This window comes from Podospora pseudoanserina, assembly GCF_035222485.1.
Source record: "Podospora pseudoanserina strain CBS 124.78 chromosome 7 map unlocalized CBS124.78p_7.2, whole genome shotgun sequence".
NCBI lineage: Eukaryota > Fungi > Ascomycota > Sordariomycetes > Sordariales > Podosporaceae > Podospora > Podospora pseudoanserina.
In genome coordinates, this window is record NW_026946672.1 from 1,514,256 (window position 1) to 1,535,300 (window position 21,045).

Consider the following 21,045-nt stretch of genomic DNA (forward strand, 5'->3'; position numbering starts at 1 on the left):
CACTGTCGATATATCGACATCCCATGAGACCATCACTTTTTGTGGTATCCAAAAGCCCAATGAAACAAAACCCTCCAAAAACCCCCTTGAAAATGCTCCGTGAAATAATATGCGCGCCTGCTATGCCCATAAAAATACACAACCACAGCCAAAACAATCGCCCGGTATCTTTTTCAGGTCACGTGTATAAACCTTCATGAAGGAGCGCGGCCACCAGAATCAGGACCAGTATCTGGACCTGGTGTGGAATCAGAGTCCTGTGATGGGCCCCCTCCTTCAGGCCCTCCCAAATGTCGACCAGAGGAAGGCTCTGTAGGTCTCACCGTGTCCGCAAATGATATCTGAGTGCCACTCGGGGTAACTTGAGGCCTCGAACTTGTCAAGATCGAAGCCGAACGACCAACCAGCGTAGTAGGTGACGAATCATTGGTTCGTGATCTCAGATCTGAGACTGCACGAACTGGGGTTGTCGCTCGCTGGTATTGAAGCTCCTCATCTTCCAACAGTTGGGCGAGAGCAGCCCCTCGGCGAGGTGGTGCTGGAATGACCGTCACAGGCAGACTATCCGTGTCTGGAGCTGGCCGGAACTTCTCCCGCAACCGCTCGGCCTGATTTGCTGTGAACTCTTCAAATCGGCCGCGGATGTCCCACTTCCCTTCCTCTCTTGGTGACTTCTTCTCCTCAGACGAGACAGCATTCTCCTCATCACTCCGCCGACTTCGCTTAAAAGAGAAGCTCGGTGTGAGGGTCTGCCATCTGCTGGACCCACCTCCCTGTGGCCCTTGGCCTTCATCTGCTGGTCTCCGGGGTGGTTCAGCCCGATGGGTGCTTCTACCATCGCTACTTCGGCTTGACGACGTGCTGGCTGTGCGTGATAGGGCACTTGTGTTGTGTGGCGGCGGCGGTGTGGCTTGCGATGCCGAGTCTGTGTTTTGGTGGTAGCGAACTGCGTACACCGTGCTCGCAGCGCTCGCAGTGTCTGTCCGACTGATGGGTGTTGCTGTCGGCGCTGGTCTTGCTGGCCAAAGCGGTGGTTGCAAAGATCGTACTCGGTCATGATCCGATGGCTGTGGTGTCGTTTGCGTTGTTGTTTGGTCAGCTGGATCTTGATCCTTCTTTGGTCTCAGCCGAGACCTGTACTTGGCCTTCATGGCGATTACCGAGGGCCATGTATTTCCTCGCTCTCCTTGGGTGGCTGCTTTTTTCTTTGGTGGATTCTCGACGTACATCTCCTTATCCCCGCCATCACTGCCACTCCCTTTTCTTCTGCGACGAGCACGACCGTCAGAAGTCGTGACATCGAGCATCTCGTCTCCGTCAAACACCTCTCTTCCGAGAATACCGTCTCGTTTCTCTTCCCGTTCCAAAGCTTCGATTCTTTCCACCCACTCCCAGACAACCACACTAGCGGCAGCCGCTCCCACCCATCTGACGTACTCCCCCCAGCCGGTGAAGTCTGGCTTTGCTATATCCAGAATAAAAAAGACCACGGGAATAAGTACCGACATCAATGACAGGGCTGCCATGAGACACATGTTCTTCATCTGCGGATGATAGAAGGCATATCGCTTCTTCATCAGTGAGTAGTAAACCACCCAGGCGGCGTACAGCACCCCGAGGGCAAGCGTGAAGAGGTAGCTGAGTGCTGGGATGGCATCGGAAAAGGAGCCGGGCCGGTTCGAGCCCGTCTGGTCTGTATATCGAAAGCTGTTGAGAGATTGGAAGATGACGTCGAGCGTGATTAGCGCAAAGGCGGTCCACTTGATGATCACCTTTTCTCGCTGGCGGGGAAAGAGGCGAATGAGAGTTTGGGCTTGTGCAAGCCACAGAAACGTGTTGGAGACAATTCGGATTGCTTTTAGCTCGTTGCCACCCAAAACCTCCTCCTGCAACGCCTTCGCATTCTGAATCTGATAAATATATTGCTCCTCAGCAGCCTGAAAGGTCGCAGCAGACGCAATGGTGAGTGAGATAACGACAGACAGAGCCGCCACTTTTTGGAACCACGGTCTGCCTCCAATCGTCGGCCCCGAGCCGCTGTGAGTGAATCCTCGTCGACCAAGAACAACAACTCCACCATCCAGGAAAGATCGTGGCGTGACGAATAACATGATAACAAGCATATACGCAACTACTGTCGTCGCCGCAAGCGCATAGCACTGAGGAAAGGTTGACGCATAAAAGGGATCGCGAAAGTCGGAATATGTCCATCCATCGTCGTCCGGCATTGCCCCTACATTCGGATCGAGCTCGACTGAACCACCGCCAGCGTTGGCAATGATGGCTGGTGGAGTGACTGGTGTGCATAGTGGCCGGAAAGCGGCCGAGGCTGTGAGGGTAACAACATCGCCATTTGGCATGGACAGAATACCGCCGACCGGGAGATTGAGAGCACCGCAATTGCGACCTTTGGATACTAACGGCGCGTCGGTGGGCACGGGGCCCGCGTTACCGGGAAATAGCTGCCGGGCTTCCATGACGCTGATTGAGGGCGGCCTTCCGCCTAGTTTCTGTTATTGCCCAATCTCCATGGAATTAATTCCTCGAATGAAGCAGTCGTCCTCTCGTCGCAGGAAGGCTGGGGGCGCGCAGCGACGAGTTGTCAGCAGCTCCGGGGGCGGAGAAGCCACACAACCGCGCGGGTGGCAGGTCGGGTCGTCGTCGGGTTTGGTTGTGTCGCGATGGTACTACAGGTGTCTAGGGATTGATGAGCTGACAATCAGGATGCCGTCGCGATGTTTGGCGTGGGGGAGGCGATCGCAGAGAGGGCTGGGCGCCGAGAGATGCTCGCAGTCGGGAATCGACGGGTAGGCTTGGAGAGCGGGTGAAGGCAAAAAAACGCAACGGCAGCGTTGTTGTTTGTGGAGGTTGAAACGGCGGCTGGTCGTGTCTGGCGTCAAGTCTGTCGATTTTGTCGTCGCTCTGTCGTCCTGTCTCAACGGCCGGTCTCGAAGACGTTTGAACTTTGAAAGTTTGATGGTGGAATGATTAATAGCCGGGAGTGTAGAAGGGATGGCCCTTCTCAACACTGCAAAATTGGCCTGGAGTAAAGAAGCGGAGATACCGTGCCTGGACTGGTGAGAGCGCACTGTCCTGAGGGAGGTGACAAAGGGTCAGGTTGCGCTGGCAAATGAAAACTGGGGTGGTCGTGGTGGTGGTACTGTTGCCGCTAGCATTTCAGTGTTCAGCTGCCTGTCCAAGCGAAGTGCAAGCGCCTGCCCACCTCGGCCAGTCTCACCGCTCGAGGCCTATGAAAAGAGAGGATTCGAGCTGCTGAGAAACGAAGGGACAAATCTCAGTGTGACAAATTGCTTGCTTGCTTGCTTCCTTTGTGTTCTCCTCACGTTGCTACCATCAACAGCAATACCGGACGTTGTAAAGTGGTCTTGATTACTTCTCGACGCTTCTCCGTCTTCCGTAGACAAAATAGGGGTGCTGTTTAATTAGCGCTTATCACTGGATGGCTATAACCAAGCGGGAAAAAAACAAGCGGCCGGGCAGCACTCGCAGCACAACACCGCTCCTCCAGCGATCTGCCAGCTTTTTTCTGATCCCAGGCTCGCACTGTACGTCTTGGGTGCATCTCAACGCGCAGCGGGGATTGATTGAAAATGTGGTCTGCCCAAGCACACCAAGCACGACAAGATTGGGGCGCAGCGTGATTCTTCGTCACCCCAAATGAGCCATCCTGTTTTCCACCACAGGAATGTTACTTAGGTGGTCTTATTCTGACGACGTGTTCCCTGGAGATACTGGGAGATACTGTGCTGCACAAGTTACACAAGTTGGTGTGGTCGGAAACTGTGGGAGCCCTACACATCGGTTAGCTAGCTAGGACTTGGGACTGTAGTGAGTTTTCCCCGCTTCTCGCTCACGATGGCACCATCTTGAGGTCACCCTTCGCGTTCACACAACCCTTCTATTGCCTTCTTGTCCAGAACCATCTTGTGTGAATGTGAAATGCACGAGAAAAGCTGCGGGGAAGCAACCCCTCTTGATTCCATTGATCAATCTGACTGTCCGCCAAGGGTTCCCGTCATTCTTGCCATGCTGTCATTGGTGACCTTGGCGAAGGCTTGTCTGTCGTGGAGAAGAAGCTTGGCGACCTGAAGCCGATGACCCCCAGCTTCGGCATTCTTCGCCCATCTAGAACTCCTGGGAGGCGTGAACTCAAACCGCAACGCCGGGAATAAGGTCATCATGGTCGTGGACCCTTTCCATCTGATATGGGCATTGCTTTGACCAGTGACACACCACTGTGCGCTTTCATTTCCTTTCTCTGGACCCCCTCTTCCGGATCGGCATCGTCCCACACCGCCACCAGAATCCAGCCAGAATCCAAAGAGGAATGCCACATGTGAGCATCGGAATGCCCAAACCAGGTGTTCCCAAGAAGTTCAGGAATCCTCTTTTGGATACCTTCGGCCGGCTGCTTACAGTCCATCTTCAACCAGCAGAGATCCAGCAGTGGTCACGTCGGCTGTGGTTCCGCATGTGCCGAAGCTGCAATGGTCCCATATTCCAAAGCGCTCACTGTGACGGTTCCCTACTGGCTGAGGTGAGATGTCTGATTACACTCATGTGCCACCACCAAATATAGCGCACTCGTCTTTGTACTGACCAACTGCATACTCTCAAAGCCAATTACCTGCCTTGAGCAAGAGACACGAGGCTGACCAACAAAGGCCGGGACGGGGAAACGGACTTTTCAGCCGGAATGTCCCTCACCTCGACGGCGGTCGTCTGGTTCACCAGTTTGTCCGGCTGGTGGTCATCATGCCATCACCATAGAGTGATTCATTCCACGTGTCTGCCCTTCCGATTGCTGGCGTGCTGGCTTCCGAACATTGTGTCCCAACGTTGACCGAGATCGGGGTCTGTGGCCTTTCTGAGGCCATTGGGATGCCGTGCTGCCCTTCGTGATGGCATTGGTATCGAAGGCCTCTGTGACAAGGAAAGCCTTGCCGGACATTGGTCGAAGACATCATCACCTACTTTCTGTTAACTGGAAGCTCAAGGGGTAGTCCATAGCTCCACCTTGATATTCTTGAAGGAAAGTCCTGTTCCAGACGGATTGTTCGACGGCAGGTAAGGAGTCGCAAAATATGGATGTCAAGTATCGTTATCGTTAATCTACAAGTCAATGCATTGATATAGGAATTGCTAGGAATTTTAACAGTTCATGGCGGGGCAGTTGAGGTGATGATGAAAGTGGGCATAGTCCACCCCGCAATTTCACAGTGGGGAAATCACCAGCAGCCGTCAGTGGTTCTGGGAACCAGCTGGCCAGGGGCCTCCCTGCACGCCCAGCGTTTCATGTGCCCCAGGGCCAAAAGACTTCCACTTTTTTTTTTCTTACTGCTTTTCTGGAATATCACGACAGAAGAAGGCATTGATATCGACGGTAACCACTAGCTAGTAGCTGCTATATGTGGCAGCAAATGAGAGTATAGTGCCGAAATAGAAGAATATTACAGGGTATAATTGAACCAACAATCTCTTTATGTGGTATAGAAACACTGTTTCTAAGGCAAGATCCTCGCGTGCCAGCTGGCGGAGCTCACGTCAAGCAATCGAGAATCATTGCCCATCCCCGTTCCTCTCCCATCTTCCCTCACGACATCATATCGTCCACCTCGTCCTGCATTTGTCAATCAATCATCGACTTCTTGACTTTGGACGACACAAACCACCAGACAATTTCACCATCGCCAAAGTTTGGTAGCATCGGGCCTGTCGCGACACGGGCCATGATCGCCGTTTCACCCATGTCATTGCCTCCGTCCAGTGCTACGCAGCAGCTAACAGCCTCGGGCATTTGATTCATCTGATCTCGCGATCAAGCCACAGCCGCAGGTCGAGGGTACTCAGGACACTGGCAGACGTCGGTTTAAGGCGCTCGATATCCCGCCATCCGGATACCATCTGGATACTGATATCCATCTGATAGCGACTGATTAGCCATATCGAGAATTTGAGATTTAGGAATCCCAAACTCCCCATCTTGGCTCAGCGCCAAGCATTAAAATCACCTACACTACCCATAGCCAAGGGCAAGGGGGCGCCTCGTCAGCCAGCCTTCCACCTTGGGGGGCCAGCCGCAGCCTGGGATTTCTTCAGGGGTTTTCCGCCATCTCTTGAACTTGATCGGCCGACGGGAAGGGGAGCCTGCGACGGACGGCTGCATTTTTGCGGTTCTGCGATTTTGTCACTTTTCGCGGCGACACTTTGCGATCTTCCTGTATTCTCCAGGCGCCATCCCTGCTCTCCCGACAGGCTCAGGAACAGCAAAAGTTGGCATCGTCGCGTGGGCCACGGGCCAATTCGCCAACATGACAAGGCCAGAGATTATTCGCGCTGGTATGTGCTGAGAGTTCCCTCATTTCGTCTGCCCCCATGATGCGCGCCGCTGTGGCCCGGTTCCCTGTGGCGCCCTGTCCAGGAGGCTAGGTAGGGGACCGGCTTGCTTTCTGCGCTGCCCTTCGTGCTCCCCCTCGTGCCTGTCTGTGCCTGTGCTTGTGCAGAGCAGGAGTGGCAGCAACAGCAGCAGCAGTAGTCGCACAGGAACAACTGTACGTCTCGGACCGTTTCTCTGACACACCTTGTCAACTTTCTAGACACCATCGACCTCCAAGCGCACGACAACCCTTCCGCTCCGCGACACGCCAGGCCGACCCCTGACGGCTCCCTCGCACCACACCAGGCCGAGACCTTGAGAGAAGTTGCGGCAGAAGCAGCAGAGGAGAACCACCGTAGCCCGCCCGGTCTGCGGAACAACGACGCCGACACCGACACCCTCCATTCCGTCTCCGACTCCCAGCAGAGCGGCGGTTACGGCACGAGGCACGACGACGCAGGCAGCATGCAGACGGGCACCCGGCAGGATGCGCTGGCGATTGCCCAGAATGGAGGCCATTCTGGCCACGAGGTCGATGAGGCGGTCATGGACGGCGAAACCGAGGTGGACGTGGACGACGACATGATGGACAGGATCTCGAGCTCCCCTTCAATTGAAGATGGTGGGTTGCCCTCTACCCTTCCAGCTTTTCCTTCTTCTTCTTGTTCGAGCGGTTCTGGACGTTTCTTGGTGCGCTGCTCATCGGATTTGTCTGTAATTGGTGATGCGAGGTCTTCTTCTCCGTACCTCGAAAGTCCTAATTACCTACCTCCGATGAGCACGGATGGGGAAACGGAACGCCACCAGGCGGTTCAACGCTCTTATTTTCTTTCGCCTGCACGTCGCCATCATCATCTGGACGGTGAGTTTGAACTACACGGCAGACCGGACACGCCGCAGCCAGCCACAGCCTTTAGCCCCACAAACCCCCTCAACTTTGATCCCCCCGAACATGAACTCCAGTCCGGTGCCGAAGAGGAAGTAGAATTACCGCAAGATATGAGGAGGTACAGGGCAACCCTCACCAGCGGGAAAAGCACCTGGCCGCCCACTCGCCATATCTCACACCGTTATGATGCCACTCCTGGATATCTTCCCTCTAGGGAGCCCGCCGACCAGGACGCCTCTGACGACAGCTACTCGGATTTTCCTAACCTGACAGTTCCCTACCACAGCTCGGACGAAGATGATGATGATGGCGACTTTTCTGACTCGGAAGATCCTAGATTTGTCGACTCTGGTTGGGGCGGAGAGTGCTTACAAGAAGCAGAGGACATCGATTTCGAATTCGTATACGCCCTCCACACCTTTGTTGCCACTGTCGAAGGGCAAGCGAACGCAACCAAGGGTGATACCATGGTTCTTCTCGACGACAGCAACAGCTACTGGTGGCTGGTGCGTGTCGTGAAAGACAGCAGCATCGGTAAGTTGTCAGCGCTCAGCTTTCTGGTTGGCGAAGTGCTCATGGGAAATCACAGGCTACCTCCCCGCCGAACATATCGAAACTCCCACCGAACGGTTGGCTCGTTTGAACAAGCACCGGAACATAGATGTAAGTTGGAGAGGGAGCCGGTGGAAGGAGAGGGGTACTGACAAGAATTAGCTCTCCGCCACAATGCTTGGTGATCAAACCGATAAAGTCCGGAATCCCATTAGATCTGCCATCAAGAGAAAGAAGGCCAAGACGGTCCAATTCGCACCGCCTACATTTGTGGACTATTCTGATATCGACTACTCGAGCGAGGAAGAGGATGTGGCGGCCGAATACTTTGCCCAGGCTGCTCAACAAGGTCAAAAAAACCAGCAGGCTTCCGCTGCCGCGGACACGGAGGACGATTCGGCCAAGGTCGAACCATTGAAGCCCAGGACAACACAGAAGGATTCGAAGCCAGACGAGACCGACAACTCGGCGAAACCACGGAGCTCTGAAGAAGGAGGAGAACTCAAGGTCGACGGGCCCAAGAAGACGAGCGACGGGACTGTCCGAGACTCGTTTTTCAAAGATGATACAGTCGAGACGAAGAAGATTACGCTTACGCCTAACTTGTTGCGGGATGATGATGGAACAAGGCTGTCGAGCGAATCCAAGGAGATGAGACAACGACCAAGCTTGGATAGGTTGCTGGATAAGGACGGCTTGCTCGGCAAAGACGGCAAGAAAGGAAAGGATAAGAAGGAGAAGGATAAGAAGCCCAGTGCCATTCGAAGCTTTTTCTCTAGGAAGGACAAGGATAAGAAAGCCTCCCATGAGGACGAGGATCTCAGCAGAGACAGTCACGAAAGAGAGCCGGAGGAGGAGGAGGTATCGCAAGGGTCGCCAGAGAAAACAGGCCCCCAGAGGCAGCCGAGCAAGTTGCAAAAGCAGCAACCCCGGACGGAGCCATCGCCAACTAGGAAGCCTGGCTCTACTAGAGAAACGGGCAATGGTGTTGACATCAAGGCCTTCTTGTCGGAAAGCAAGGTCAACAATGTCGCCAACGTACCACCCGCCACGATGCGTTTGGTAGAAGCCAGCCCGAAGGGTTCTCCACAAGGCAGCCCGCAGACGAGTGGGAGACCTCAGAAGGCGACCAAGGCCAGGACTCGCATGGGACTTGACGACTTTGACTCTGATGATGATGATCTGGATCTTGAGCCTGTCCAATCCCCACCTTCCCAAGACCCACGACGTCAACAACCACAACAGCAGAAACGTGCTGCTCCAAACAATACCAATCCCTTCATCACTCAGCAACAAGCACAGCCAGCGTCGTTGGGCGGGCAGGCAGTTAGAGGTGCTCCCACACTTAATTCGCCACCTCAACAGCACGAGGAGAGACTATCCGAGTCGCCTGTCCAGGTCTCGCCAGTCACGTCTAGCAACCCCCCGCCGTTGATGGTCGATACATCGAGCCAAGAGGAAGACCGGTCATCGCCAAGATCGACACCCTCACCAGAACTGATTGAGCACGAAGATGCGGATACGTCGGTCAACAAGGAGACCATCACGCCGTCCACTTCTTCGAGGTCATCGTGGAATGATACCAACCTCAGGGCCTTTTTCGATTCCGGTTCAGATATTCGGGACTTGCTGGTGGTGGTGTATGACAAGTCGAATGTCGATCCGGTATCTTCGGACCACCCGGTGGCAAACGGTTTGTTCAGAGAACAGAATGCTAAGCTTGCTGAGATAACAACTGTATGTATCTTCATCATTACTAAACTTTTGCAGGAACATTGTATTAATCGTGTCACAGCAACTCGACAATATGCTCGGTGACTGGCTAGCCCGTAAGCAAAGGCTACGGGGAACAGTCTAATTATACCCACGATTCCTTTATTTTTCGATTAATCCCCCCTGTACGGCCCGACTACCTATTTTCTCCCTTTGGCTAGTTTGTTTGTCCTTTTTTTCTTGTCGAATGCCCCCTTAGGTACTACACCAACTTGACTTGGTTTTTCTTGGTTTGGTTTTTCTCTTCTTTATCATCAGTATTATTATCAATTGTTTTTCTTTTTATCCTTCGTGATGCATTTACGATACGACACACGCGGCACAACTGTTGTACCTGCTGCCCAACCTATGTTCAAATTTTCCTGTTTTGTGTCTGTTTCTACCATTGTTGTTGAAAGCACGGCTATACGCAAATGTTTTTTTCTGGATTCTGCTGAATGGAAAGTGACGAGTCTTGGTTTAGCTTTGTTGGGTTTGTGTTGTTGTGGAAGTGTTTTATTTTCTTTTACTTTGAGGGGGTTGGAAAGGAGGGGGAAGAGCATTGGCAAATAATTATTGTTTTGTAAGGGAGTGTTGTAGAATGAGGAGGAAAGCCTTGGGTAATATTGGGGTAGCGGTGGGGATAAGAGCATGTATAGAGATTGAGAGGAACAAGTGAGGAATAGAAGTTGAGGTTTTGAAAGAGACTGTCACAATGATACCCAACGTCAACGTTGAGCCTTGCGTGTGTGCAGGTTGTCATCTGATGACGACTAACAAGGCTGGCTGAGTCGGGAGTTCCCGCCTTGGTGCATTGCATGGTGCATAAAGGCACTACAACTTGGTTGAACACGGACAGGGCGGATGTTGACACACACACACATGGCAGATGGACCTATCATTGCTTCTCCACTTAGCACAGACTACTTATCCCCTCCTAAAATGTGATTCATATACGGGCTTGACCCGCGGAATAGAATGCAATTCGTAGATAGACAAGTAGACGCGGCAGAGGGAGTGTCACTTGGACAGGGACCAAGGGCTTGGCGATTCTGGATAGACATCTTCCGCGCAATGAGAGCTGAGAAGAAACAATTGTGATTCACAGTCGTAGGTGAAAAAAAAGAAGCTAAACAAATTTCTCCGCTGCCCGACTCTAACCAATCGACACCGAACTCAAACAACAGCCCAAACGGGGTAGCGAAACATCGCGCTTGGGCGGGAGGTGGAGTCGATCCGACCTCCGGCTTGGTAAACACTCGGACATGTGTGATGTAGTGGAACCGAGGCCGTATCCGACGTACTACGGGGACATCGACGTTCTCTGTTCTGTTTAACTACAACTGTTTACCCCTCCCTTCCCTTCATTTTCGTTCTCATTATCAGTTCTTCTCATACTCACCCTCATGCAAACTCGACTTTCATAACTCAAAACCAACACACTTAGCAAACAAAGTAAACAAAACAGCCGCCAAAATGTCCTTCCTCGGCCTCGACCTCGCCTCAACAAACTACTCTTACTACTCCATCCCCGCCGCCTTTCTCATCACCATGGCTCCCAATGTGTACGCTATGGTGTTGGCGGGGAAGAATTATGATTTGAACCAGTATGTCACACACACACACACACCACCATCTCACCCTTCATAACCCTTGCACTTCAACACCGGATTCCTGGGCTTCTTTCTCGCCCCCATCTCAACAAATATTTTCAATCAAGACATGGAAAAAAAAAAAAAACAGCTAACAGAAATTGTAGACCCCGCCGCACAGAAGAGATTTGTGCCAAAGATACCTCAATGCCCAAGCCCGTATGCACCCTACTACCCTCACATATCTCCCCCCCCTCTCTCACTCAACAAGAAAAACCCCAGTGTAAAAAAAGCACAACACTAACAAACCCCCCAGACCCTTCAAAAAATCTCCCGCGCCAAAGCCGCAACAGCAAACGGCTTCGAAACCCTCTCTCTCTACGCTGCCTCCGTCGTGGCAGCCAACGCCTCGGGCGTCGTCCCCGTCTCCAAGCTCAACACCCTCACCCTCGGCTATGTCGTCTCCCGCGCCGCCTACAACTTTGTCTACGTCGTTGCCCAGGACAACAAGAAGCTAGCCGGCATCCGGCCCCTTGTCTGGGCTGCTGGCGTGATCATCATTATGAATCTGTTTGTGAGTGCTGGTGGAAAGGTCTAAGTATTTTCACTCTGTAAAAGTGAGAGAGTCATTCCGAAGGGAGAAAATGCAAGGGGGGGATTTGATAAGGCGAAAGGGGGTTTGTGTATATGTATTTCTTTGTGCGGCAAGCACACCTTGTATATATACAAGCTCATCTCATTTTCCCCCCACCATCCCCATCTCCTCCTTCGAAGTTCGTTTAAGCTATATAACATTGTCAGCAATCACTTCTCAACATCTACACCCAGAAAAACTCACCCGGCCCCCCAATCTTGGTCGTAATCGCCCCATCCTCAATAAACACCCCCGAAAAGTAATAATCCTCATTAGTATTCGGATACCCACTCCTTGGCAGCTCCAACACCCCCAAATGCCAATCCTGCCCATTACTACTCGTCGACACACCCCCCACCGGCGCAACCACCTGCTTCAAATCCGCACCCCCCTCACTATACCACAACCCAACCCTGTTCCCGGAGAAATCAATCTCGTACGCAAAATTATGCCACACATTCGCCTTCCACTCGCTCAACTTCCACTGCGTCCTCTGGTTCGTCATCCACTGCAACGCCGGGTTCGCCGCCCCCTGCTCTCCCGAAATCCACCCATACTTTAATTCTGTAAAGTGTGACTCAAAAAAGCAAATCTGATGCTCCTTGTTCACCGACGGCGCGTTGGTGTCCCGCCGCGAAATCGAAAAGTGGTAAAACACCTTCCCACGGTTGATCGCCGCTTTCGTCTGGGGTATCAGCTCGATCCGGCGCATCGTCTGGCCGTTCCAGTAGGCTGTGCTGTCGAGCGTGAACCGGGCGCCTTGTTTGGAGACGGTGTCGTTGGGGTTCTTGTAGTCGGGCGAGAGGTTGATGTAGCGGTTTACCGTCCCGGAACCGTGGATGTAGTATTCTTTGTTTGTAAAAGCTCATATCAGCCACCATGTAGTTGGTAAGAAGGGGAAGGGGGGGCATACGATAAGGACCAACTTGATTAGCCCAAGACCACTTGTTCAGATCCGCCGAGGAAGTAAAGTCGTTGAATCTTCCATCCCAGAGAACAGCACCCTCAACGGCAGCAACACCACAAAAGGCGGCGGCCAACAATGTCGACGTCTTCATTTTGTCGTTGAAAAACAAGCGCAAACAGCCAAGGGGCTTGGGAAAAAACAAATCGATCGACAAACTCGGCATTCACTCGAAGCTTATATATACCGCCAACCCTTTCTCCCCCGCATATTCGCAATCCATTTTCATATGTGCATGCGGGTATGTATTCACGGCACCATAAAATTCCGGCTGGTACCTATATCAAAAGGCACGACGGTCCGCGCCCGACGAGGAATATACAACCTAGTCGCTATATTCCCGAGCCTGCGGATGTCAGCCTCCGGAAACTTTCCAGGGTCAGAACAAAAGTGGGCGGTTGGGTGATCTGTTGATCGATAACTAAGTGAGGAGAGAGAGCGGAGTGGTGGTGAAAGAGGCGGGTGTTAGAGTACAAATAAAAAGGGACAGGCACAGGCTAAAGTCGGATAGGCCGCGTTTGTGATGTACTTCGGCATCTCTGCAATCAATGAGATCTGCCCCGTGTAATGATGTGGGGAGAGGCTTTTATGGGATATTAGATAAATGTGTTAAAGGGCGGGAATGAATTATTGGTTGTATTGTCTGGGGATGACGGGCTGCCCCATAGGGGTATAGATGAGGTGGACATTGCACACTTGTTGCGGTAATAAATGAGATGGATAGTTTGCGATGGATTCCATAGGTGTTTGGCTCATGTTTGGGGATAACTGTCAGCGGCGATGGTGTAATCTCTCAGGATAAGTGCTGCTCATGTTTGCTTATCAGCAGGAGGTTTAAATATTATGGAAAATCGAGATCAGTTGGAACAAAGGTCAATTGACGAGTGATAGCGTTAGGCAATGCTGAACGGGAAATCTATGGAGAGATGATGGATGTGGAAGCAAAGGTCTGTCATCACCTTGCTCTTGCCTTACTTCCATGGTAACGTAACAGCAATATGTGCCAGCCAGGAGCGACTTGGGAAGAGATTGACGACCACTCATCAGTAACCCTAACCCTATCCACCTTGTTGGGCAGGTTGAGAGCAAACTTGAGTGAGTCAACAAGATTGGTGTTATGAGGTGAACTACCAGTGTTTGAGAACCTGAAAAACTAATTGTCTGATGCTCATCAGTGAGACAGAGCATGGTGGTTGTGTCTGTAATCAACGACTTGACATCAAATTCAAACCGATTCAGTTCGATTGACGCAGTTGACAGCATCAGAAACATTGCAAACTCGCAACAAAATGGGTCAATCGCAGAAATGCTATGCCATATTCCAAACTCGGAGCAACACAATAGGCCACAACCGTAGCTTCAGACGTAGAATTTTTACAAGCTTGTCAAACAGCAGCAAACAACTCTAGACTTGTCTTGACAGCAGGGACAGGCAAATCATTCGCAAACACAAAAATACACATGTTGTGGGTGATGAAATGTCGAGACCACCCCACAGCTCGGACCTAGAATGGTCGTAGTCCAAAGCCATAATGAAAGGGATAAGGTGATCACTTCGATTTAGGAGGCCGGGAACGGAGGAAGATCCATAGAGAATAAGAATAACCCTCAGCAAGCCACATTGTGGAGCCGCCATTCGCACCAATACAACCCGTCGTCAATTCCACTTGGCGGTGTAATATTGGACAGACTGCATTGATGTGTAGATAGAGAAGAAAAAAAGAAGAGGAGGAAGTTGGCCAGCCTGACCAAGAATATATACTCAAATTTTTGGCGACGCAGAAAGTGGGGCTGCTGAGTTAGGGCTAGTGCGGGTCTGTGGGTGGGCGACGATACGAGATAAGGATAAGGATAAAGATAAGCTTTTTTGGTGGGGTGGAGGGGCATCATCCGCTTCGAGCTTCCTTCAACACCACAACTCAACAGTTCTTATCATGCCCCATCTACGAGAGCCTCATGGTTCACTCGATTTGGAAGCCGCCGTCCGGCATCTGCTCGGCCTTTCTTGACTCGATACGGACAGCCACGACAGCATCTGGCGGGCGGGTGGCTGCTGCAGACGGAACACATGCTGTGGCTGCTTCTGAGATGGGCAATTCTCCCCCAAGTCAAACGTTGAGCAAGATCCACGATCTGGTCTGTTTCTTTGCCTGGAAACTGATATGAACATGCGACGAGACATCTACTGCCGGTGCCACAACATCCCAGCCCGCTTGTTCGGAAGGGAAGCCGATGGGAAGCACAGAACAAAAACCCGATTGTCCGCTGTCGGAGCAAGGCCCGACATGATCCGCTTGATCTGCTCGGTCCGCTGGGATATGAAAGCGCTTGCCGGCCGGCTTCTCGGGTGGACACATGAATTGTCCGTTGCCGTTTCATGTCTTCCGAATCGCATGTGATGAAGCCATATGGAGCGAGCTACATTACTGCACCTGTCACCCCTTTCCCAGAGTCATCGACTTGCTGCGGTCGATCATCACGGCCTTCCCGCCACGAGCGCTTTCGTACTCCCCCAGACGTTGAGCTATCACCGGGTGACTGCTGCTGCCTTCCATGGAATGCCGGTGGTGTCGACGGAATATTCCGGTGTCGTATGAATGGGGATCACAAACTCCATCACCAACTCCCAAAACGAACCAGCTTTCTGCGTCTCCTGCTTCTTTGGGAATGTGTGTCATGGAAGCCAGCCGCAGAGCACTGCCTAACGATGAAACTGGCGTCGTCCAACCATTTTCGTGGCAGAGATGCTGATCCCAGCAGCCGTGGTTCCTAGCTTCAGGAGAGCCCAAGGTTGATCACCTCTCACGCTTCACATAGCTCGGACTCTTGGAGGGTTTTATAAATCGCTTTTCTTAGCCAACTCGTAGCTGCTTAAAAGTTCCCAGTTCTCCTTTCCATCAACCAGGCGCAGCGGTTACGTGGCAAACCTCCGGCTTGGAATTGCTGGTGATACAAGCACAAACGTTGCCCGCACACACCGGATACGATACTCCTTTCGGCGGGCAGTAGCACAGAAGAAACGAGCCTGCCCGTGGCCGTTGATCCGCTCAGTTGACGGAAGCGGTGTGTTCTGCTCTTGTGATGAATGATTAGCATGGTCCTGGTTGTGACAGTTCTTGTACCATCCTCCGCTCCCACATGCGCGCGAGACGGCGACGGCACGGGATGGGTTTCTGACAAAGGGGTAATATATATATAGGGGGATTGCTTCCTGAAGGGATGCTCGAGTGTCTGATAGCTATCTTATCATATTCTGTGCGCGGTTGACATTCATTCCATTCTTCCGAAGCTTTGACAAATTCTCTCGACCGGGCTCAAATCCATTAGAGAGCCAGACTTTTCAACCACGTCCTCAGTAATAGCAACAATATCAACATATACTCTCATTCACCGCAGCAGAATTGGAACCTCTCTCTCTCCTTTACAAATCCTGCTCTCCAAGCTCCAGACGCTCAATAAACACAATGTCTTCGTACGCATCCCACCAACCACAAGCTCCCACTCCTCAAGGAGGCGAGGACTCGTCGACCAGCTCGGGGGGAGGTGTCACTCCTATTGATCCCCGTATGTTACCTATCTCAAGCAACCATCGTGGGGGGGAAGGGGGGGCCGGGGGGTAAATGGTGACTAATCCGTTTTTGATGCCAGAGTTTGGGAAGAAGAAGCCCTAAAAATCATCGTGCTCAACCTGTTAACATGGCAACCTATACCTTTTTCTTTTTTTCTTTCATTATGGGACCACACTGGGGGGCATAAGGGAGGATTTGGGAAACAGAGAGATACCCCTATACACTATCCTACACTCGCTTTGTTTTGTTTGTTTGTTTTTAATCTCTAATTATTAATGCACTCGCTCTCTCTCAGGGGTTGTTGTTGGAGTTGGGGGATGAGGGAAGTTGATGGTGGGCGTTTCATGGCCAAATGCTTGGTTAGATTTAATTCGACTAGTGTTAGAGGGAGAGAGGTTGGAGATGGTACAAAAAAAGTTGCAAGGTGCAAGGACTGCTGATGATAGGAATAATTGTAGAGCAGGCGCGTTCGAGGGTTTAGGAATAAGAGATACTACCTGCCTAACTCAAAATTCTCATGCCAAAAACGGTTTCTTGACAGTTCGTATGCCCAAAGAATGGCGATGACGCTATTTTGTGATGTTTCTCACAGTAATATTGGTGATGATTTCTTGGTGTTTTTCACCTGCAACGACCCGGTGGCTGAGCCAAAATCCCAACAATCCGGACATGTAAACAAATGTACTGCCTATTCCCCAAGTCCTACAGCAACGCAACGCAACACGCACCGTGTTTCTGGGATGGTGCATGACATGACATGACAGCAAGCCACACCGACCGAAAAGAAAACCACAGTCCACAGAACCAAAACCCGCCCCCCCCCACGCATGCAGAGTTCCCCCCTGTTGTGTCATCACACAATACAGAAATATGTGGATTCTTTAATAACTACAAGGCTTCGTCGGGACCAAGTTACACCTAACCCAAGACAATATCCATATCCGCCCGGCGGAAAATCTCGTCAAGACGGGGGAGATGAGGACAAAGAGATGGGAAATTTCCTCCCGTGCTCCAAAATAAGCAAAAGTCGTCAGATTGAGTAGAAAAGACGGACCACTGGTTAGACTTTGGGCGCGGGTGTCGTATTCATATACCGCCAGGATGGATTGGTTGAACGTCGTGTCTTGTAACGCCCTGAGCCAAATCAGCTTCCGCCGTAGGAATAAGCGCCCGAACTCGCCACCATGCGTTGTGAGATACCTGGCGGATGTTCAGGCGTACCGCATTCGTAGGTGGGCTCGGTAATGGTTTGTTTAGGTTAGGGAGAAATTGGTTCTTGTCATTGGTAGGTAAGTACCCCGACTGCTGGCTCTTGTTCGCTTGATGAGAAGGTCGATTAGGTTTGCTGTCAGAATCAGCAGCAGGCGGTTTCTCCAATATCCGGAGTCGTGGAAAGTAGCGTGCGAAGAATGGTTTGGTGGCTGCGGCCGAGGCGCAAATCTATCAACAAAGGATTAGATATTGGCTCACATGAGGAAAAAAGTTTTTTCGTATCACCTACGATACCAAGAAAAAGCTCGACTGCGCCTGGAAACCTGGTGTCGTACAGACGCCAAGTAATATCACCATCCGGACTGGTGACCATAACCCAGGTGAGATAGGTCCTGACTGAGCCAGCGATGCAGACGAGCAATCCACCTGCAAAGAGTGAAAGAATCGTGAGACGTTGGGGGAGAGGCAACTGAATACCCAACACCATCTTGACGGGGACGAAGACGATGAGGAAGTCCAGGATGGTGTTGATAATACTGGCAACAATAACGTGAAGCCCTTGGTTGATGCAGCGCTGTGGCCCAAGAGCGACTGTCCAGATGTCGGATATGGGTCTCTGCTGGTCAGTATTCATTGTCAGACCACCATCCGGGAGCAGAAACCTACGAGCATTGGAATATCGTCACGAGCACAAACACAATTGTATCGAGTGTTACCACCCCGGATAGGACAAACACAACGTGCTTGGTCCGGCCCCTCGAGCAAGCAGCTACTCTGTAGAGGAGAGCGAGAATGGAAAGCTTGGTGAACCCTGTTGCCAGGGCAAAGAGAATCTGCTCTGCAAGGCTGCGGCCGAGTCAGAAAGTTGGTACCATGGAAGACGGCAATGGGCGTAACCTACCCAACCTGCAAACTCAGCATCACCAGTTCAGGGCGTACATCCCACGTGTGACGATCTGTGTCGAGTCTGAAGTGACCTATGGCCTGGAGCACCACAAAGGCCACCGCGGGTACCTGGTAAAGCGTTAGTGTTGAGTGCTAATGCATCCAGACATGGTTTGAATAACGTATGCAAGGCAGATCAGCACGTCGTCGTGACCGAAGCCGTTGGATATCTTCACGCGTGTATAAATTCGTATGGCGAGAACAACCCCTGCTAAACTCAACAGAAGTAACCCGACAATGATGTTGTTCGGCCCGCGAGTTTCTGGATCAACGTTATTCGATGGAGGCCAGGAAGCAGTTATCTCTGCTGTGATCCGCATGCTGTGTCTGAAGGTGTAGCAGGAAGGGCCAGAGTGCGGGTTCCACGCAAGCCGAGATGCTGGTCGGCCTAGGCCAGGGCTTCGCCGAGGACGTCTAATGGGCAGCGGTACAAATATACCATGTTTCTTGACCAAGACCTCGAAGAGCTAGTTTACTTCGTTAGGCAGTGTCAAGAGACCTCTTGATAACACCACGAATTCAGTTGAAACAAGACCTCCATGCACTAAAATTGATACAGCGAACTTCACGTGCAGTACTGGAGCTCTTGTAAACATGCATGATGCTCGGCGTGATTCTCGAGTCCATCGGCAAATGGTGCCGGTAGATGGTGTATGAAAATGTTTACAGGAACTGAACTAGAGAGGTGAGCCAAGAGGTCGGAGACGCCGGTGACTGCGATACATGGCCATCACTGTGACCAACCCGAGCACTGACAGCTCAACCCTTGTGCGGATCAAGTTTCAAACATGTGCTTCCTGCCAAAGAAGGATATGAATGTACGATGCTAGCCTTGGGAGATCTCGACCCGTCACTTGAAGGCGCATGGAGATGTGGGGTGGTAGGGTCGTGGGGGTACAGCCACTTGCTTGACAACCCATGACTTGTGCTTGAAAGCACAGCAGCTCTCAGACGGGATGTGAGTAGCGAGGAGGAGCTCTGGGGAAACGCTGGTCACCAACACCAACCAACCGGTAGTCTTCCTGTTGACTCTCGAGAACATGCAAGTCTGATCGGGTTCATTTGACCCGGACAGGTGATGTTTCAGGGTGGCTGAGGCGCACCGAGCACCGGTGGTATTTTTTTCAGAATGCAACTGTGATGAGCTCTCGAAGAAGAAACAACATATGCTTGCAAGTGTTGAATATATCTTGTGATCTAATACTGAAAGACGTGAGTCGATAGGTAGGCGAAAGTAACGGTGAGGTAACAAGTGAATGGATGATGCAAGTGCAACAGCGGACTCCCAGGACTTGTCGTTGAATCCAGCTGGTGACCAGGTGCCAGCCGAGATCCGGCCCGCCACTACGCCTTACCTAATGGGAGCTAGTGCCACCCCGCCAAATCCACCCACAAAAATTCCTGGGATTCGCAAAATCACTTTTGATCTTGAATTCTCGGCTTTCTCCTCGTAAACGACCGACGCAAAACCACACCTATAGAAGAAATATCTACAGGAAGACGGCAAAATGTCCAAGATCTCCGTCGGTACGCACCGCCAACGCCCACCCAGTCAACATCTACGATGAAATGGCAATTGAACTGACTCTGTTGCAGCCGGTGTGCGTCAGCACGTCGCTGAACTCCTCGAGTACAGCAATGAGACCAAGAAGCGTAACTTCTTGGAGACTGTCGAGTAAGCCAGCAACCTCCTCCTCGAAGTGAGGCCGCCATCATCGAAAACATGTTGCTAACAGCCACCAAAGGCTCCAGATCGGTCTCAAGAACTACGACCCCCAGCGTGACAAGCGTTTCTCCGGCACTGTCAAGCTCCCCACCGTCCCCCGCCCCAACATGAGCATCTGCATCTTGGGTGACCAGTACGATATCGATCGTGCGAAGCACGGCGGTGTTGACGCCATGAGCGCCGACGATCTCAAGAAGCTCAACAAGAACAAGAAGCTCATTAAGAAGCTTGCCCGCAAGTACGATGCCTTCGTTGCTTCTGACACCCTCATCAAGCAGATTCCCCGTCTGTTGGGTCCCGGTCTCTCCAAGGGTATGTTGTGCTGTCTTCCCAGTCGAGGTAACGTGCGAATACTAACTTCTTTTGTGTGTAGCTGGCAAGTTCCCTACCCCCGTCTCCCACAGCGATGATCTCTCCGCCAGAATCACCGAGGTCAAGTCCACCGTCAAGTTCCAGCTCAAGAAGGTTCTTTGCATGGGTGTTGCCGTTGGCAACGTTGGCATGACCCAGGAGCAGCTGATTGCCAACATCATGTTGGCCATCAACTACCTCGTCTCCCTCCTCAAGAAGGGCTGGCAGAACGTTGGTAGCCTTACCATCAAGGCTACCATGTCTCCTCCCCGCCGCCTTTACTAAACTGGGTGGTCAAGTGGTGTTAACCGGGTCTGGAGGGTTACGCTGTTCAGGTCCTTTTTTTTATTCGGGCGTAGATATGATGGCATGAAGTCACAGTAATGAAATCAGATTTAGCCTGCCTTTTTCTCACTGCCATTGTGATTGTGAAGTTCAGCCGTGTTTGGTGATTTGTAGGTA

General features: G+C 51.8%; 10 protein-coding genes across 10 annotated transcripts; 7 read left to right on the forward strand and 3 right to left on the reverse strand.

The window, feature by feature from the left end:
• Window positions 1-194: 194 nt before the first annotated feature.
• RIM21 (pH-response regulator protein palH/rim21) lies at window positions 195-2,477 on the reverse strand (the record flags this gene model as incomplete). Its single annotated transcript, XM_062950250.1, has 1 exon — window positions 195-2,477. The coding sequence occupies one exon, from the start codon at window positions 2,475-2,477 to the stop codon at window positions 195-197; it is 2,283 nt and encodes a 760-aa protein (XP_062796234.1).
• A 1,201-nt stretch (window positions 2,478-3,678) lies between these two features.
• Window positions 3,679-4,193, forward strand: QC764_0114190 (uncharacterized protein; the record flags this gene model as incomplete). The annotated part of the gene is made up of 2 exons (XM_062941199.1): window positions 3,679-3,708; window positions 4,029-4,193. The coding sequence occupies 2 exons, from the start codon at window positions 3,679-3,681 to the stop codon at window positions 4,191-4,193; spliced, it is 195 nt and encodes a 64-aa protein (XP_062796235.1).
• Window positions 4,194-4,508: 315 nt separating this feature from the next.
• On the forward strand, window positions 4,509-4,791 carry QC764_706010 (uncharacterized protein; the record flags this gene model as incomplete). Its single annotated transcript, XM_062950251.1, has 2 exons — window positions 4,509-4,558; window positions 4,641-4,791. The coding sequence occupies 2 exons, from the start codon at window positions 4,509-4,511 to the stop codon at window positions 4,789-4,791; spliced, it is 201 nt and encodes a 66-aa protein (XP_062796236.1).
• Window positions 4,792-6,332: 1,541 nt separating this feature from the next.
• On the forward strand, window positions 6,333-9,696 carry BUD14 (protein phosphatase regulator; the record flags this gene model as incomplete). The annotated part of the gene is made up of 6 exons (XM_062950252.1): window positions 6,333-6,360; window positions 6,618-7,019; window positions 7,668-7,820; window positions 7,876-7,949; window positions 8,001-9,575; window positions 9,634-9,696. The coding sequence occupies 6 exons, from the start codon at window positions 6,333-6,335 to the stop codon at window positions 9,694-9,696; spliced, it is 2,295 nt and encodes a 764-aa protein (XP_062796237.1).
• Window positions 9,697-11,066: 1,370 nt separating this feature from the next.
• Window positions 11,067-11,986, forward strand: QC764_706030 (uncharacterized protein; the record flags this gene model as incomplete). The annotated part of the gene is made up of 3 exons (XM_062950253.1): window positions 11,067-11,197; window positions 11,350-11,401; window positions 11,499-11,986. The coding sequence occupies 3 exons, from the start codon at window positions 11,067-11,069 to the stop codon at window positions 11,778-11,780; spliced, it is 465 nt and encodes a 154-aa protein (XP_062796238.1). The 3' UTR covers window positions 11,781-11,986.
• Window positions 11,516-15,135, reverse strand: QC764_0114230 (uncharacterized protein). The gene is made up of 3 exons (XM_062941200.1): window positions 12,730-15,135; window positions 12,021-12,665; window positions 11,516-11,966 (listed from the first exon to the last, which is right to left on the reverse strand). The coding sequence occupies exons 1-3, from the start codon at window positions 12,944-12,946 to the stop codon at window positions 11,962-11,964; spliced, it is 867 nt and encodes a 288-aa protein (XP_062796239.1). The 5' UTR covers window positions 12,947-15,135; the 3' UTR covers window positions 11,516-11,961.
• QC764_706050 (uncharacterized protein) lies at window positions 14,688-16,899 on the forward strand. Its single transcript, XM_062950254.1, has 2 exons — window positions 14,688-16,344; window positions 16,429-16,899. Exons 1-2 carry the CDS (start codon window positions 16,245-16,247, stop codon window positions 16,449-16,451), a joined length of 123 nt encoding a protein of 40 aa, XP_062796240.1. The 5' UTR covers window positions 14,688-16,244; the 3' UTR covers window positions 16,452-16,899.
• Window positions 16,900-17,168: 269 nt separating this feature from the next.
• On the reverse strand, window positions 17,169-19,750 carry QC764_706060 (uncharacterized protein). The gene is made up of 6 exons (XM_062950255.1): window positions 18,629-19,750; window positions 18,463-18,575; window positions 18,228-18,407; window positions 17,851-18,175; window positions 17,571-17,789; window positions 17,169-17,483 (listed from the first exon to the last, which is right to left on the reverse strand). The coding sequence occupies exons 1-6, from the start codon at window positions 18,824-18,826 to the stop codon at window positions 17,436-17,438; spliced, it is 1,083 nt and encodes a 360-aa protein (XP_062796241.1). The 5' UTR covers window positions 18,827-19,750; the 3' UTR covers window positions 17,169-17,435.
• Window positions 18,629-19,960, forward strand: QC764_0114260 (uncharacterized protein; the record flags this gene model as incomplete). The annotated part of the gene is made up of 2 exons (XM_062941201.1): window positions 18,629-18,976; window positions 19,796-19,960. Exons 1-2 carry the CDS (start codon window positions 18,947-18,949, stop codon window positions 19,958-19,960), a joined length of 195 nt encoding a protein of 64 aa, XP_062796242.1. The 5' UTR covers window positions 18,629-18,946.
• Window positions 19,961-20,014: 54 nt separating this feature from the next.
• On the forward strand, window positions 20,015-21,003 carry RPL10A_2 (60S ribosomal protein L10A; the record flags this gene model as incomplete). The annotated part of the gene is made up of 4 exons (XM_062950256.1): window positions 20,015-20,033; window positions 20,103-20,181; window positions 20,252-20,544; window positions 20,606-21,003. 4 exons carry the CDS (start codon window positions 20,015-20,017, stop codon window positions 20,866-20,868), a joined length of 654 nt encoding a protein of 217 aa, XP_062796243.1. The 3' UTR covers window positions 20,869-21,003.
• Window positions 21,004-21,045: the final 42 nt, after the last annotated feature.

What these genes read in the sequence shown, in the direction of transcription:
- QC764_706050 (XM_062950254.1), top strand. Translation starts at nt 16,245, where the DNA reads ATGTCTTCGTACGCATCCCACCAACCACAAGCTCCCACTCCTCAAGGA. An exon ending in TGTCACTCCTATTGATCCCC is followed by an intron (nt 16,345 to 16,428) that starts GTATGTTACCTA and finishes TTTTGATGCCAG; the next exon opens with AGTTTGGGAAGAAGAAGCCC.
- QC764_706060 (XM_062950255.1), bottom strand. Translation starts at nt 18,826, where the DNA reads ATGCGGATCACAGCAGAGATAACTGCTTCCTGGCCTCCATCGAATAAC. An exon ending in ATGCTGAGTTTGCAGGTTGG is followed by an intron (nt 18,408 to 18,462) that starts GTAGGTTACGCC and finishes ACTCGGCCGCAG; the next exon opens with CCTTGCAGAGCAGATTCTCT. An exon ending in CGAGCCCACCTACGAATGCG is followed by an intron (nt 17,484 to 17,570) that starts GTACGCCTGAAC and finishes GATTTGGCTCAG; the next exon opens with GGCGTTACAAGACACGACGT.
- QC764_0114230 (XM_062941200.1), bottom strand. Translation starts at nt 12,946, where the DNA reads ATGCCGAGTTTGTCGATCGATTTGTTTTTTCCCAAGCCCCTTGGCTGT. An exon ending in TAATCAAGTTGGTCCTTATC is followed by an intron (nt 12,666 to 12,729) that starts GTATGCCCCCCC and finishes TTACAAACAAAG; the next exon opens with AATACTACATCCACGGTTCC.